Here is an 18,688-nt window from a genome sequence, read left to right on the forward strand (position 1 = left end):
GACTACCTAACGGGTTTACCGGGGCTCCGGCTCGAAAAGCAGGAGTAGGAACGGGGTGGTTTTTAATCAGGAAGAGTCTAAGAGAGGTAGTGACCTCTCGCCTAGCCAAAGGCGGGAGAAATAATTGGATTATTTTAGCCCTTAAGAAAAAAAAACATATGAAAAGCAGGTAAATTCAACCCATTCACTGAAAAAGTGGATCGAAAGTGGACCTCGCCGTTTCGCTCCTCATAAATTGTGTTATATTTTAATTAAGAACGATTACTTAGCATAACTATCTTCCTAATAAGTACCTACCTATATACCTACACTAGTTTTACCACAAAAAATCTATCAACAACCAAAGCCTTTGGGCGAAAAGTCGATGTGATGTTATCTTATAAGAGTACATTACCTCAACCTGACATAGTGGGTCTCCCTGTTAAAAAAATATGTAAAAAAAACTATTGACTTACGCCGCCTACTCTACTTATCACAGTCGCATTAAGATAACTATTTATTTACTTATGTTAATCTAATGTGTCCCGAAGGCACAATCCAGACTGGTTTGAATAAATTCTCGTTCGGTTGAAGTACAGTAGAACTCCAATTATCCGAATTAATGGGGACCGGGACCCATTCGGATAATCAAATATTCGGATAATCGGATTTTTAAAAAAAATGCCATTGAAGAGAATAAAAGCCACGATTTTGATATTGCACTATATTTATCGAATTAAATCTCGGGGGAAGTCAGTGTAGGCAAAACGGCAAGTCTAAGAAAAGTCAAATCAAGACTTGACGCGCAAACACTGGCTTCGCGGGGGCAGAATAATAGCGCACTTCTTTTTTTTGACAATTTTTGTGATTCGGATAATCGGCGATTCGGATAGTCGGAGTTCGGATAATTGGAGTTCTACTGTAGATGGGACCTTGTCAACGTGTCAAACCTTTTTAAGATGACACTAACAAGATTTTGATTAACATATTTATCGCTTTCTCTAGTTTCTGAGATGCTCTGAGGAAAGTATTATCATCAGGCAGGGAATAGGGTACTGGCTTCTGCCCGCGTCTTCACCCGCGTTCTCGTGAAATAAAAAGTAGCCTATGTATTATTTCAAATCATAATCTACCCCTGTTCTAAATTTCATCCCGATCCCTTTAGACGTTTGCACATGATTGAGTAACAAACATACACATGAACAAACTTTTACATTTATAAGATTTCAAAATGATAACAAATGTAACAACAAGGGATATTCCTTTGTAAGGGGTTTATAACAAGTCTGGTGATAAGTGGGTGGTATAATTATAATACATACCACTTTTGCGTAACCACCACAAAAAGGAACCACATACACTATCAATTTAAAGAAATAAAACAACACAAACTCCATCACTAAACATTTTATTTTACAGTAACAACTCTCACACTTTCATACAATAAGTAGATAATACTTATTACAATAACCTTAACGCAGGCACGAACGAGAATACCTCACAGTTTCATAGATTTAGAATTTTCTCAAACAATAGTCAAAATGTCAATATTATATGAAACATAATAATATTTAAACTGTTAATATTCTCATTCCTCCCTCCACGTTTCTTGATAAACCATAATATTTATGACTTCAGCCAAATGGCACGAGTGACTCTATAGATATAGCTTTCTTAGTCAAAATACAGACTTAATAAAATAAATTCGATCATAGGCATTTGATCAACCTCGTAAAAACGAGATATGGCGGCCTATCCAAAAAATAAAAACTAATTGTTAAAATATACAGAATCAGTTTGTAAAAAAGCTTAGAAGGAAGACGAATCCTTAAAGGATTGAACGGAAACATAAAGATTAGTTCTTAGTTAAAAGAAAAAATAAGAGAAAATTGGCGGCAAGTCTAGTCGAGTCAAATAACAGATTATATTGCATTTGAGATTATAACTTAAAAAACAAATCGAATTCTTATTATAAATCCTACATTATTTTTCAATAACGTCAATCAAACAAAAAGTGCATATTTTATTAAAAATAGAGAGTTTAAAATTTAGAATGCAACGTGATTGGTCCTCGGGTTGGGGAGCGTTTGTGTGACGCGTTGTGATTGGCCATTTTACGAATCGCGGTCGGTGATAGGTCAGCACGAGCAGGACTTGGAGCTTCCATCCCGACTGTTCTCGCCGTTGGCAATCTTGTGGTCAAGCGCGAATTTGTCACCATCTCTGTTGTCGTTGCTCTGGAGTAGTTTGTCGTTTAATAGAATCTGGAAGAAGTAAATATGACTTAAGTATATTAATTTATATCAACTCCGCAAGGAAATTAGAAGGTCCCATCATCACACAGTTAAATTGGATAACAGTTTTTCGGGGCGACTAAAACAGTGCAGTGCAGGAAGAATGGCAATAGTCATCACATAAGGGGTAGTGACCAGCTTCACAAACTTGCCCCAAATGTGATGGCCACTACCACTCTCGTCTCATCTTCTTTTGACTCTTTCTCTAACCGGTAAACGTAGAATTGACTCCATTTTGGTTTCGTGTAGTATTGGGTTTTAGAGCAGTGGTCATCTACCTAACTACTCTCCAAAACCTGCTAAAAGAAATAAAATATCCTATTGGGTCCCTAATATCTTAATATTATTACACGAACTGTTCCTACAGAATTTATTGAAAACCATACAACTACAACGGCTTAGAAGCAGATTAAACCCATCATTACTCATAAAAAAAAAAAACTGTAAAAAAGTTTGTATCAATAGATACTGAGTATAAAAAAACAAATATGTCAACATCAAATCCTTCATTATAATTTCTAAGCCACGTGTAAATATCACTTTTTTCAGTCAAGCATATGTTGATCCAAGGTTGAAAATCACACACACTTTTTTACTAGACCTATCTGTTCATTCAACCTCTGCAAAACACATTCCATGTCGTTAATTAACTTTTTATTAGTATAACAAACATGTTTTTGGCCGAAACACATGCATAATTCAATAGTTTAATCCCCAGTTTAAAATATTCGATCACCGTTTTTGACTAGCCTAGAAGTAATATTGCACAATCTTAAATAATCTGTTGTTTGCTTAGAAAAAGTTGATTTCCGTACAGCAGGCTTTTTATGGAAGTTTGTTATAGTGGGCTGTTATTTTTGTTATTTAGTCAAACAAACTGTGATACATAATATATTAAAAAGTTTATGTTCTTCAGGAGTAGGTGTCGAAAGTAGATTTTATTGACAACAATCCTTCTTTTCGATAATAGTTCAGAATATTATAAGCATTCAATCACTTATTAATATATGTCACTTGATCTTATTATTTTCATTTACGTGTTAGAATAATTCATATTATTATGCTTCTATTCATTAATAGGAACATCGAACATTTAGCCGATTCAAAGAATCTAGATTAATTAAATTGTAATGTAGATACATCATGGAGATTACCATTATAATTTGGCTTTTTAAACAGAAATCTATTTTACAGTAGTTGTAAATATATTTTCAAACTAATAACATTTTAGTTCACTTTAGTAAGAATAAATACTATTGTAGACAAGACAATAACAAACTTGCCATAGGAAGCACTATCCAAGCCCATTATTGAGTTAAACGAAAGGGCAACCAAAGCACAAAGTACACTATCCATCAAAAGCCTCCAAATTGGCCTTACAATTTGTCATCGCGTACAGAAGTCATTAAAAAATAAACAGACATTTATAATGGCGGCCGCTGACATTAATTTTCCCGCCTACCATAGACTATCGTAAAAAAACGATCGCGTTTGACGCAAGTACCAAGGCAAGGTATTGCTCAACATTTTTGAGTAAGAAAAAAACCTAACCGGAGTAGATAATAGGAATAAAATTATGCTGAGGGCAATGGTTTCTGTAAGGTCATTTTATGTAACTAATCATTTATGAATTAGGTAACTTCTTAACAGTGCTTTATTAAAATAAGATTTCAGCAATTACAGCATATCAAGTGTAGGAGAGCCATGCTTCGGCACGAATGGACCGGCTCGACCGGAGTGCCCTCATAGAAAACCGATGTAAAACAACGTTTGCGTTGTGTTTTGTTGATCTCCGATTCCCCAACAACCCTTAAATTCCTAACCCCAAAAGGCCAGCAACGCACTTGTAACGCCTCTGGTGTTTTGAGTGTCCATGGGCGGCGGCGATTGCTTACCATCAAGTGATCCGTCTGCTTGTTTACCGACTTATTCCATAAAAAAGCAAATTGATCAAATATGGAAAGTTGCGCTATATTATGATTTAATTACATTACTTTACTTAACTTTTTGCACAACATTAATTATATTAATGCATCGTATTGTAATCAAATTTAATTTAATAATTTTAATTAATCATTTAATTTGGTTAGGTTATTATTTGCGCATAAGATAGTGCATGCTGTGCTTTTCTTTAAGTGATGAGGCGCTTAGACGTAAGTTATTAATGTATAATTATAATGTAATAGCGTACTTATTGTTGAAAAGCCTAAAAAAATAAAAAATAAAAAAACATAGCTCGGTAATTATTATAACCTCAGTAAACTTCTTTCCTGTTCCTAATATACATAATTATACCTAAATAAATGAGACATAGCCAATGAGTTCATACAACTTAGGTATTAAGTGTGCTACGCCCACCCGCGTGCAATTCTTACACGTGCCACAAAATTCCCACGAAACAAAGTCACGGCACGAAGCGACGTATCAAAATACTATTGCACAATATTAAAAAAACAACTTCCAAACAAGATGCTTTGCCGCCGAAACTTTCCGTTAAGCTGGTATGCGAGTATAACCATAAACTTTAAACTAATGTTTTTAATAAACTCGTTTTGACATAACGTACTTGTAGTTTATGGCTTTTATTTATTTGTGTAGGCAACTTATGGGTTATTAATTATTAAACTGTTACTATGACGGCCGATTTAATTCTATGAAATTGTGCTTTGTGAAATATGGAAGCTATTTGATTAGAATCTAATATTGATTTGTAGAAATATTGAATAACTTATAATGCAGTTGCTTATTACTTTTATATTTTGATTGACAATAAATTAAGAACTGATTGCTACTACCATAGAGTTTTAACTTAAAGCTTTAAAATTTTAGTAAGTGTGTTATTCAATGTAAATGAACTCCATTATTTTTCAACAGTCATAAACTTAGGGATACCTCAAGGAGCTATTATAGAACCACTCTGCAAATTATCTGTTGCTTTTACATATTACATCAAACAAAACAGTTTTATTATCTATCTGGTTGTATATTTTGCCTACTCCCAAGGAATTAAGGCGTAAATATCTTTGCACTACGATAGAACACCATATAATAAAGAACAATGGTTACATCAATAACGCTACCCATTAGGAGATATTCTAAGTTCACACTTTAAGTGTGGAAAAGCCATGCTTCGGCACGAGTGGGCCGGCTCGACCAAAGTGATACCACGGCCTCACAGAACACCGACGTGAAACAACGCTTGCGTTGTGTTTCGTTGTGTGAGTGAGGTCCTCCCAATCCCCGATTTCTTATCAACCCTTAAATTCCCAACCTCCAAAAGACCCTGTAACGCACTTATAACGCCTCTGGTGTTTTGGGTATCCATGGGCGTGCTCGTTTGTCGGTTTATACCATAAAAAAGTAACCAAATCTTGCTAATTATAACATAGCATATATTATTAACTACAATATTTAGATTAAAATTCCTTACCTTATTAACTAATGACCTGGCTGCCTCTTCAATATTGATATTTTCTTTGGCCGACGTTTCAAACCAACCGGCGAATCCTTTCTCGCGACAGTATTCTTCCATTTTGGCTTGAGAGTTTACTATGCCTTCCTTTTGTTGGTCGCACTGGGGAAATAAAATTGCCATTAGTTTTCATTATAAATTCACTTACTACCGGTTAGAACTTGATTCTTTTACTCGCTGATTGAGTTACAAAAAATCTAATGATAAAGTTTCTTTGACCGTATGATTCATTTAGTATCGGACATTCTAGCATTTTATATTGCGCTAACTTGGTAGATTCTAAATATTGTCAAAGTCAAAGTCAAAATTATTTATTTCAAATAAACCGGGATGGCACTTTTGAACGTCAAAACAAATATTACAATATTAAAATAAAATGACTGTCTGTCGGTCAGTCCTCTAGTGAAACTATTTGCTCGTTCCAAAGTGTAGATTCCTATGGAGAAGAACGAGCAAGAAACTCCATAGATTTTGGGACAATAGGACAAAATTAAATCTAATCTATCTATCCATTAATGTTACCTTATTTGCCAACAATATGCAAGGTATGGGCGATCCGTCAGGTAGTTGGACTTTGGCGTCCAGGTCGTTCTTCCATTTGACCACAGCGTCGAAGGTCGCAACCCTGGACACGTCGAAGACTATGAACGCGCCCACAGCCTCCTTGTAGTACACACGGGTCATGTTGCCGAACCGCTCTTGACCTGGTAAAAAAAAGATTATAAATATATTGTCTCCAGAAGAACAATAGGCTCACCCCCTATTACATGGAACTTATCACACAAATGAAAATTGTCCAGTGGCATTACGTGCCGTAATGTGCACCTCTGCCTACCCTTTGGGGATAAAAGGCGTGACGATGTCTCCAGAAGATACTAAGCTTAAACTAAGTGATCTCTTATACCTAAAGGTTCTACCTATATTTAAAAAGTATCCTCAAATTGGAGCATTAAAATGATAGATTATTTCTAAACCATTTCATATTATACGCATTTTCTAGATCCAAAAGGAGTATGATTAAGGAAGGAAGATGGACAGACGTGCTCCATCGTAAGCCGCATCATCACATAGCACCAGGCGAGATAGTGGCCAAACGTCGAGCCATCAAATATAAAAAAGGAAGGTTTTAAGTGGTTTCAGATTATATATGTGATTCAGAATACGGTAGTATTTACAATATATTATAGAGGCTTTGCTAAACTGTTAAACTATGAACCAACAACAAAATCTCATACTTACATAAGTCTATATGCATACTTAAACTAAGCAACAATAAATATTAGAGCCATGTAAAGAAAACCCATGATCATCATAACCATTGAGAAGGCAATGTTAAAATCATAAGAATCGTCATCCATTTCTACGTAAAAGTAACTCTATTTTGCACAATTTATTATGATAATGCGAAATGACATTTATTTCGACAGCTGAAGATAAAAGACAGATGTGTACTTTTCATAGAGCTGATAAGGAGGTTTAAAGTCAAATTTTATGTTTTTTCTCCCCAGTAACCGTTGAAAATAACGGTTGATGACCTCAAGTATGTATACTTGGAGGATTTATTCTTCTTCTTAGGAGTCTTTTCTTTATTTTTATAGTTGTATTAGCCGGTAGTAGTCTATTGCTGAACAAAGATATAATGATCTTCGTCTTACCAGGGTGTATTCTATAATCGCCTCGTTAGGTACGCTTTTTTTAAGGAGGAAAATCATCCAATGACTTCTCAAGGAGTGTCAGACTCTTACTGACTAAAACCACCCCGTTCCTACTCCTGCCTTTCAAGCCCGAGCCCCGGTAAACCCGCTAAGTAGTCCGCAGCTCCGGGCTATGATCACCAAAAAGTTCATTCTTATGCCACACATAACTTAAAATCAATTTGCATGTAACGTAAGGTTTAAATAAACTTGAATAAATATTATGTATATACAGTATAAAACGAGCAAAAAAATTCTAGAAATTTCTCTAGGAAGCTCGCAAATACTTTCTCTAGTTTACTAAAGTTTTTCCTTAATAATAGACAGATTGATATCAACTAGAATAAGCTGTTTTACGATGATATAATATCTTGACATACTCATAACAAAATATACTTGATAAAAATTATGTTTCAGATAGGATAGTCCTTATCAAAACAATTCATGTTTTTGATAGTGAAATTCTTAAATTCATAAGTTGTATTTGTGCGTAAAAGGAAGAGGCCAACATTATTTTATGCGTCTTTGTTGATCTTTCTTTATATCTACAGGAGATTGCATATTATTTTATAGTAAAAACATGAACAGTAAAATGTTAATTGTTTCATACATTTTTTTCTTTCGAGACGTAAAATTGTCATCATCTTTTAAATTAAATTAAGCTCTATTTTAGGCACTCATTATTCAAAAAAAATCTGTTTCTCCTTTCTTTCTAAGGCAATATATACCGCCTTACTACTTAATACGTATTGCCTTAAAAATATCCAGTTACTTTACCAAAAACAAAAGTAAATAGGCACCTATTGAAGATCTATTCTGAATACTGTAGTACTGTAGGTACTATGAACCTCTTTAGAATTCTCAATTGAGCTCTCGAAGGTCTATCAGATAATGGGAGGAAGCTGCTAAATAAGAAGGGCATAGTCCCAGCGTATTATTGACGAATGGGAACTGTGCCTACTACCAATAGAGGTAATAGACTGTCGCTTAAGAGGGTACATTGTGCTAATGTATATTTTATTAAAACTAAGTATGTAGTTTTTTTATAGATATAGTTTTATGTGAATCTGTTTATATTTGTTAACCGATCCTTAAGAAATTACAACAAAATTAATACTAAAGAAAAAGTTTAGCCTTTATGTTTGTTGAGTATAATTAGCAGAAATGATCTAAATTGAAAATGTACATATATTATAAAACTAGCATAGAGCTCAGTTTTAATTAAGAAAAGTAAGTTTTTAATATAGTACATTCGCTTAGAATATTTTGTACACACAATATGGATACTAATGATACATAGGATACATGCATACATCTAACTTTATAAGGTCTACGTTTATTAAGAAATACCTGGTATTTAGCTCTTTTATATGATAATCCAATAAAGATATTTAAAAAAGATAGGAGATCAAATAAAATCTGAAGCTCACCTGCGATATCCCATAACTGCAAACGGATGATAGTGTTCGCATCCCAATTGAGGACTTTAAGCGCGAAGTCCACGCCGATGGTGGCTCTGTAGTGTTGGCTGAAGAACTGGTGCACATATCGCTTGATGATGGACGTCTTCCCGGTCCCCAGCTCTCCGATCACCAGGATCTTGTATAGGTGCTCCCTACGCTCTGCGCTGGGTGACGCGTGTGACTGAAACAGACAAGATGTTTATGTTAGATTTGTGCTTTTTTTTAGTTCCGGGGGAAATCATCCAATGACTTCTCTCGTCTTGGGCGAGGCGAGAGGGAGTGTCAGACTCTTACTGACTAAAAACACCCCGTTCCTTCTCCTGCTTTTCGAGCCAGAGCCCCGGTAAGCCCGCTAGGTAGTCCGCAGCATGTTAGATTTGTGCTAAGAAATTGCTTTCAGTTCCCGAAAATTACAGTTCCGTGATAAACCAATCAGCTGCAGACGTTGTTCCCAGTACGTTTGTAGAAAATAATATTGTAATTTTCTTCATCTTGCAATTTTTATTATAGAATTTCGTCACTATGAAGAAAGCTTATCATAATGATGATGTCATTACATTATGTTTATAATGTAGTTCTACAATCTTTTCTTTTACCTAATGTTATATTATTTTAAACCCCGAAATTAGTACCTATGGTTACTTATACAATCTACGACTTTATATTACCCATGCGTGCGTGCGTGCTTCCATGCTTATTTAAAACGTTACGTAATTTACGTTAGATTTTTATGATTATTTGCGAATATGTTTTTTTTTTTTATATTATCTGCCAACAAGGAACCTTTAAACGGCACTATGTATTCGATCGTTATATTGGCATAGAAGATTACTCTTAAACTAAAAGAAGTACACTCTAGTATAATATCTTCTAACAAGGAACCTATAAAAGGCACTATTCTGTGTCTTACTGTTAAATGACAATGCCAGATCCTGCCCCACTTAATTTCATCAATGTACAAGAAATGTAAATTAATCAATATTACGCAATGAAGCGCTCAATAAGACCCTTGGATTTCACGTTAACCAAAAGAAATACACTCTAAACAATATAATGTATCTTGTTGGTCATTTTCAGTTATAAAATACGTCTTTAGCATTTAGCTTGTAGGTATATGGCTAGTTATCATGTCCTTGCTTCGTTGTTTCAATTAAGAAGCGCTCATCAATGCAATTGATGATCAATCAACTAATTGATTATTTCTGGTTCATGATGCATCTATCCAACCAACATTAATTCTTCCGCATTAAAGTGCAACTCTGAAGTAATTACTAACTAGTACCTATTCGTCTATGTTTTGTACCGGTACTTGAAAAGTTAGGTAGATATACTCAAGTTTATAGAGTCCTTAAAAATATATCGAATACATGAGACCTGCCGTTGATGTTCCCTTCTTTCAATTTGAATTATACCAATTATATTAATTACAATATGAATAACTCAAATATCAATGCTAAATCTGGCAATGTTAGCCGTTAGGTATATTTAGTAGCAAGGCGATTAAAACAATAATTCGATGGTATTCTGAAAGGAGAACGATTCTTTTTATCTCCTTTAGAATAAATTAGAACACTAAACAATGATATTAAGCCAATAGATTTAAGAGCATTCGGCTATTAACGGCACTTTATGCTACTTAAATGAAAATAGAATTCATTTTTATTGGCATCGATAAAGGTCATCGCTCGTCCACTAAGTGCAATGTCTTAGGAATTTATCCTAGGTCAAGATATTATTAGTTATTTTATAGGTATTTAATAATAATGTCGTTTAGATTTAAATACCTTATACCCAGTGTATGTGTGCACGACAGCAATGCGAAGCAGCGAGCCGCCCGCGACATCGTATCGACGCGTACAGTATGGTAGCATTTTTTGAAGGGGTTAAATCATCCAATCATTTCTCACGCCTTGACCGAGGCGAGAGCTAGTGTCAGACTCTTACTGACTAAAAACCACCCCGTTCCTACTCCTGCTTTTTACGCCGGAGCCCCGGTAAACCCGTTAGGTAGTCCGCAGCTTTAGAGCAGATGGTAGTATACCTACAAACACCTTTTTTTCTTATTAATCAGTGCTTTTCATTTAAGTTACGATCTCATCTATCAGGTACTAGGGTATTCTATACTAAACTATTAACTCATGCTTTGCTTCTAAAATAAGAATGAGAAAGATACTTTTATTCTTTTTAACATTATACATTTACTATCGGAAGTAATCAACCAACAGGAAAACGAGCAGACAGTAATCACACGATTCCTTGAATTTTATCATCAGACGGTGTTTACTTGAATAAATAAATAGGTATCATGTTTATAAGTGACGTCAGTATTGCAAGATAACGACGTGGATGCACCCTTCGCCGTCATTCCTCACTGATAAGGGAGAAACGTCGAGAGAATACAAATTGACTTGACTGAGATAGTATTTATTTACACATAGGTATGTAGAACTATGATAGAGGTTTGATTAGTTTAGTGTGATTCAGAGATAGGTGTTTCAATAGCTCGGAAATTAGAAGCGATGAGCCGTGACCAGCGAGCCTAAATACAGGACATACATGTTTTTTTTTGGAGGGATAAAAATCATCTAATGACTTGTCCCGCCTTGGGTGAGACAAGAGGAAGTGTCAGACTCTTACTGACTAAAAATCACCCCGTTCCTACTCTTGCTTTTCGAGCCGGAGGCCCGGTAAACCCGCTAGGTAGTCCGTAGCTCCGGATAAGTTATGGGGCTAGGCATTCGAAGAATTTAAAGAAAATAATAATATTTTGAAACTAATCCTATGCTGTACAATGCAGGATTTTTATTAGATAGTTAAAGATACTTAATTATGAAATTCCATTTAAAATTTTCATACACGACGTCTATCAATCTTCCTTTAGACACATTAATCCTACTTTACTGAAATATCCGCATTAGTTTAGGTAGAAACTAAAACAAAAGCAACAAATAAAACATTACGCAACTCCAAACTGGCTTTACAAGGTAGTACCTAACACGGATACATTTTATTGGATTACTTTATTTTGTAAATAAATGACTTTGTCTTTTAAAGTATTACATAACATTCTATATACCTACTTAAATACCTGGTAGGTAGCATTAATCATTTTCTATTTGTAGAAACAAGATCGTAAACATATATGTGCTTGTGAATATCAAAAGAGCAATTAATTATGTGTTAAATAAAAAAGAATATTAAGCAGATGTACCAAATGGGTCGGTAACTGGTTACTATTGGTCGGTATCTGGACGCCTAGAATTTTCTCACCAAGATTTGAGTAAGTACCTCGGTATTTTTTTTATTACCTACTAGAAAATTAAACACAGAATGGATACGAGAGGTGTCTATCCCTAACACGTTATTTTTTTAATTTAACCATCCATTTATTATAAGGATTCTCGACTATATAATTGTTATGATAACTATTTGTAGCCCGAGGTGCGGGGTTCATGATCACATCTTTATCTATACCTACACGAAAATTTGGAAATCATTTTGGACAAATACATGACTTACTTACTAAGATTTTATATCTAGAGAGAAGGTAAGAATGTCGCCTAAACTCTGCTGTAAAGTTTAATAGGCTTTTCATATGTAACCACTAAAATTTAAATCCTAAGTATTAAATATCTATGAGTAGACCTATAGGCCTAATGATTACATAATACAGAATACCCATATTGAGTAACAAGCCAGCTGTTGACTGAAGTGCGTTACATTGTTGCGTAAAACAATTATCTCGCTCCTAGTACTGCTATCTTTTGTCCTAAGATAATAATTGCAAGGAGACTCCGTTACCGGTGGTGATGTGAGTATACAAATATCACAGTTACAGACTTACTTATTTTTTATCTAAATATGAATAAAAATGAATTGGGCAAATGACTAATTTTTAATTTAATTTCCGTCTTGTAGATTATTTTACAATATTAGACATGTATCTTTTATTTTCTTATGAAGACAAATACTTTCGACGATAAATTGATTTGAAATATCGCGTGTCGTCACTTCTAGGTACATTTTATAGGTAGAAATCACGTATTTGCTCCTATTCTTAAACTTTGATTCGTTTTATCTAAATATTCTTCTTATATGACAAAATAAAAAAATACGTGTTTAATAATTTTCATTACTTAACTGATGGACCAGATTATTTAGTCCATATTTTTTTATTTTCATGCCATGGATTAAATAAACCTACATTTTTAATTTTCATACCCCGTCATCATATTGTCGAAATATGTGTGTACGTGCAAAACTCCTGAACGACTGCATCAAATAGGACCACTAGATCAATATTATATGAGTTCAATACGGTAAATATTACATAGTACAATATTGTTTTAGCGATAAAGTATGAGAAAAATATGTTATGATTCATTGACAGTTGACACTATCTTTGTGGGTCATTTTTATTATCCGACAGTCACTAAGGCATATATTTTTATAAATTAAATATGTAATTATGTTATTAATATCCGCTGATTTAATAAAAAGTAGCTTCTTACCTAAATTCTGATCGCGGAAGGTTCTAGAACTTTAAATATTATGTAGGTGTATTAAATTTTTCTGTGAAGGAATTATCGATTTTTTACAACTTTTTCGTAGATACTTACTACATAATGAGTGTTAGTAAACACTTAATATAATATAATAATTAATAACTTAATACTCGTAAGAAATGATTTAATTTATTATTTGTGCATAATTTATGCATTTTAATAAGAACAATACGAATTGATAAAATTAAGAAAATCCTAAATAGATAGATATCAGATATATTACTAATTATGTCATTAATATTAGTTTTACCTAATTATATTATCATAACTGGTAGCTTATTTTACTACCTACTGGCCAGAAATGGGTGGTAGCTAAGAAGATATTACACATATTCTAAAGAAGAAATATTTGACTGTTTGTGTGTTTGTTTGCATTGGGGAAGCCTATGTTCACCAGTGGATGTCTTGTAGCTGATAGGTACAACGATGATTGATCATGAATATAGTTATAAAACGAATATAACACTATTACTGAAGTGCTATTTTATTGCGGACGTGTTATATTATGTGGTTTAATATAATATAACATATAACAGGTACATATAACTATACATTCGTTATTTATACTTCATGCCAATATAAGAAAGTTATCCGTATCCTGTTACATGTAGTGTGATATTGTTTTACCACGCAATGTAGGTATAATAGATAAAGTTGATAAGATTTACTAACAAGACAGTGAGTAATTACAAATTAATCATAATATTGTTAATTTTCACACGCAATATTTTAGAAATATTACATTGAAAGAAAGCTAAAGCATGGCAAAGTCAAAACGTTACAGCATCCTTACCTACTCTAAAACTATTAACATTTATGTAATTCGGCCTCACAGAAAACTGACGTGAAATAATGCTTGCGTTGTGTGAGTGAGATTACCGGAGGCCCAATTACCCCTCTTCCCAATCTTCCCAATCCTCGATTCCCCAACAACCCTTAAATTCCTAACCCCCAAAAGGCCGGCAACGCACTTGTAACGCGTCTAGTGTTTATGGGCGGCAGCGATTGCTTATCATCAGATGATCCGTCTATTCGTTTACCGGCTTATCGCATTAATTTATTTTTTGGTAGAATTATAATAAAAAATATTAAGTAGAACTCACGCTACTACTGGCTTTCTGTTTAGGCGACATCTTCAATAAAAACCTTGTAGTCGCGACGAAAGTCGTCAAGAAACACAGAAGTAAGTCCAAAAAGGTAAATCACAGGCACGATACAGAATATTCTCGATCTCGTTATATTTATAACACATCTCACTAAAATAATTCAACTATCTTCACTCATCCTCCATTTAATTGCAAAAAATATTTAAATCTTTCAATCAATTCTAAATTCCAGCTAATAAACACAATGTGCGCGGCTAAATTTGAATTTAGAACGCTAATAGACAATTTAAATTATTTTTATCGGATCACGGACCTAATCGTGCAGCCTTCGAATACAAACTATCGAGTCGGTCCGATGACCAGCTATTTATGAAGTCGCGTCGAGTGGAAAGATAGCGCTTATCGGCCACCTGATAACGACTATTTGTCATTTGCACTCCTTGGCCAGTAACCGATCCAATATTGGTGTCGATTTGATAAATAAGACACTTTTTACTTTCCGGTTTTTTTTCCTTGACCTGCACAAGGACATTGTACATTTTATATAAGACCAGAATAAGTACGATATATAAAAAGAAAAAGAATAGAAACCTAATTAAATTCATTCTTTTTTTTTTCTGTCTTTTTCTTTTTCTAGCGTCGATTTAACTTAATTTAAAACCTACAGTAGAATTATATGACGTATACCATAGACAGGTGTGATGTCGTTGGAATTTAACTTACTGTATTATCAAATACTATTCTTAAAGAAACAATGTTTTTATTATAACTGATACATTTCTGCCATAACAACCACTCATATTTATTTAAAATGCTGTGTTTTTCCCACATTGAAAGTGATCTATGTATGATATAATAAAGTCATAGTTAAGATTTAATAGATTCTATACGTTATCGTAATAAGTTTATTCGTTCAGAAATGACATTTCTAAATTAGGTAGGAGATAAAAAGAAGTTTATAATTTTATTTATTCTGATTTCCATGTCATTTTATTAGTTCCTGCCTTCTAGAATTTTCGCAATGAAACCGTTTGTCAATGTAATGACAACAAACCCGATACTGCCACAGTCACTTATTGTCAGCGAATGCACATTGCACAACCGTTGGAACCGCGACGCGGCCGCGGTAAGTCTAGCCTACGGATTGTGTTACGTACACGCATCAGCGGCGACCTCTACAACTGGCACTGGCATGCCAAACCGAATGCCATGTGAATATGGCAACTTCAATTTGAAGGGTGAAAAGTAACACCATGTTACAAAGTAGAGTTACTATCGGATTGTTGTTTTGTAAAGTAGAGCAACTTTCTTATACGTATCATGGTCGTTCCTTTTTCAAATGTAAATAGGTGCAATAATGGAGAAATCAGGTAATATATGCCATCAAATTGGTGTTTCACACAATCACATTTTATATTTATGTGTGAGACTTTATAATTAAGTACAATGAGCATTCGAGATATTAATTTTAGCACAGAAGTAAACTGGATATTATTTTCTATACGTTTTTGCAACTAACACAACTACAATATTAAAATAAAAGTTTGTTTTTAAAGTAAACTTCATTTGTATCTACAAATAAAGATTGTACACTTTTTCCAAGTTAATTGTCCATTAATCCCTAAACCTATCACTTCCACCGCAGCCGTCAGCGCGTATCAATAACACGAAGCCGTATCAACGCGCTAATTGAACCATCAAATTTTCCAAACCATTAATTGATATTTACACCTCATTTTTAAGGTTTCTCTATGGTTCAAACTCACTTCCTTCCACGTTCATAAAAAATATAACGTTCTTTATTTGAAATTCTACGGCTTGATTTTTTAATTTAAATGGAAAAAGGTTTTAGTAGATAAAATGTTGTTATATTGTTAGTCCCGTTTTTAAAACGTGTTTACTACGTCGTTTATGTAATTAATCTTAGATATTTAGGATCTACGCATAACGGAGGATTTGCTTTCAACAGACTTTTGTTGGCAGTCTAACTATTAATTGTAAATTCTCACATAATAAACTTTTATAGGGACTTGCGGACTTGTATTTGACAATAAACAACAAACCACGAACGGCTTTTCACGTTTTGAAAGAAGTATAAGCCACACAGAGACGATTGTTTTTATAATTATGCTATTTAAAAAAAACAAGAAGTTTTGTGTATTCTTGATCTTTAATCTTTAACATTAAATTTCTGAATGTTTACCGAAATATCACAAGATTAATAAGTCGTCGTTGTAAATTGAATGTGAGTTCAAAGGAAGTATTGTACTTTTAAGCAATTTCGGTATTTCTGTGATCTTTAATGGGTTGTAGGTTATTTTTTTTTCAATGTGGAATGCTTTGTTTTTAGTTTTTTAAAAGGTAATTAAGAAGTTTTATGTAATAATATGCATTTAGGGTAGGTGTAGGACAAGGACAACGCGGATTTTTTTTAATTTAAAATTTTAACTATGCGTTTTTATTTTGTTGTCATTTGTTTTTCAAGTTTTATAACTATCTATGACTATATAATATTAAAGTTTTCTCTCTCTTTTATTTTCCAATCGTGTTTTTGGTACGGCTAAACTTTCGTTTATTTAAATATTGCTTAGATTTAGTTTTTAAGATAAGATAGTTTGCATTAGATATATGACTCTTCTATTCTAATTAAAACTTTTGCTATATGAATTCTCGCGACTTCAACGTATCTTGATCGAATTTGAATATTGATTGTTTCGAGAAAAAATAATCAAGATGCTAATACCAGATATAGCAAACATCAAGATATAATCTAGAAAACAAAATGTCAACAAGAAACACCTGATAAACAGTAATAAATAATCTGTTCGTTTATTTTTGTATCATATTATGTTACACACTATCTATTATTCTAAGTTCTTTGACATTAGTTCTGTTAGATTTCAGTCTAAAATCTACTTTTGGATTGAATTTGGTTTTTAATTTCGGTACCTCATATTCATATTGTTTGGTGACGGGGTAACCTTCAAACGACCCCTAGCTTTTTGGGGATAAAAGACTAAGGAGCGTGGGATTTTTACCTCACTAAAACCACCTCTGAGGCCACGATGATGGCCTCGGTGGTGGCAAGGGGCACCTAGTCCTCTTTATAGGCCTGCTCCCGACTCCCTACGATGTAACGCCTAGTACGACAGAACCCTATGATTTTCGGATTTGAGATTTACTTTGATTTAATTTCCTTTGATTTCCTTTGAGATTCATTATAGTGACATAGAATTCGAACCGATATTCTTTGTAAGTAGTCATACTACCAACAAGATGAGTTGATTAATGACATGACCATTTTTCCAAGATAAAACACATAATTCTAACACCTTGACAGTTAGACACGTTATTTCGTTAAAGTACATTTAAAATCCAAAAAGTAATTTAAAATTTTTAATAATAATACCAGCTAAGTATCATAGTTTGCTAAGTATGACATAGTTTTTTATATTTATGAACTACTAGCTTCTATCAGCGGTTTTGCCGGCGTTTCTATGGGATAAAAAGTCCTATTACCCAAATCAGCTGAAACCCTGTTTGTATACCAAATTTCATGAAAGTCCGTTCAGTCGTTTCAGCGTTATTGACGGACAAACATAGAAACATCCAAACAAACTTTCACACTTAATTTTAGTATGTAATTTAATTTGTCGTGAAATCTAATTTAGTTTTATCTTAATTTTAACACTAAAACAATCCAATGAAGTCGCTACGCTATGCTACGCCGTGCTACGCTTCCTACGCGCTCGCTACGAACTTCGGATTCGCGTAGCAAAATATAAATTGTGTAGACAATTTTGCGTAAATTTTGTGTGATATATCGATTAGGTTACATTGGTAGCTATTACGCCACAATATTCAATTAAGTTTCCTTTAATCTAAGTAATGAACAATTTGCGATTTTTGTTAAACTAACAACACAAGTACGACAATCTAAATAAAATTACATTTAAAATTCCTTAGGGAATTGAGGCAAAGTCAAAACATATTCGTAATCAAACTATACCATTTGGACGTCAAAATCATTACGTAATGCACCCTAAATCAATGCCATAATAATATAATTAAAAAAGAATGCCGTTAACTAAGTACCTTGTGAAAACGTCATCACA

At 33.6% G+C, this 18,688-nt stretch overlaps 1 protein-coding gene across 8 annotated transcripts in view; it reads right to left on the reverse strand.

Annotated features, from left to right (window-relative positions):
- Window positions 1–1,371: 1,371 nt before the first annotated feature.
- Window positions 1,372–18,688, reverse strand: part of LOC118274449 (ras-related protein Rab-32) — a 34,308-nt gene continuing 16,991 nt past the window's right edge. For 7 of the 8 annotated variants that reach the window (XM_050699177.1, XM_050699178.1, XM_050699179.1 and 4 more), the window contains exons 2-5: window positions 8,870–9,083; window positions 6,268–6,449; window positions 5,704–5,847; window positions 1,372–2,243 (exon numbers count right to left, since the gene is read on the reverse strand). In XM_050699177.1, coding sequence (XP_050555134.1) covers window positions 2,118–2,243; window positions 5,704–5,847; window positions 6,268–6,449; window positions 8,870–9,083 — 666 coding nt within the window. In that variant the 3' untranslated portion in view covers window positions 1,372–2,117. Of the gene's footprint in view, window positions 2,244–5,703; window positions 5,848–6,267; window positions 6,450–8,869; window positions 9,084–14,570; window positions 14,916–18,688 lie in introns of those variants that run through there. The other variant, XM_050699180.1, reaches the window with a different exon arrangement.

The sequence above is a fragment of the Spodoptera frugiperda genome, chromosome 15 (genome assembly GCF_023101765.2).
Source record: "Spodoptera frugiperda isolate SF20-4 chromosome 15, AGI-APGP_CSIRO_Sfru_2.0, whole genome shotgun sequence".
Taxonomy (NCBI): Eukaryota; Metazoa; Arthropoda; class Insecta; order Lepidoptera; family Noctuidae; genus Spodoptera; species Spodoptera frugiperda.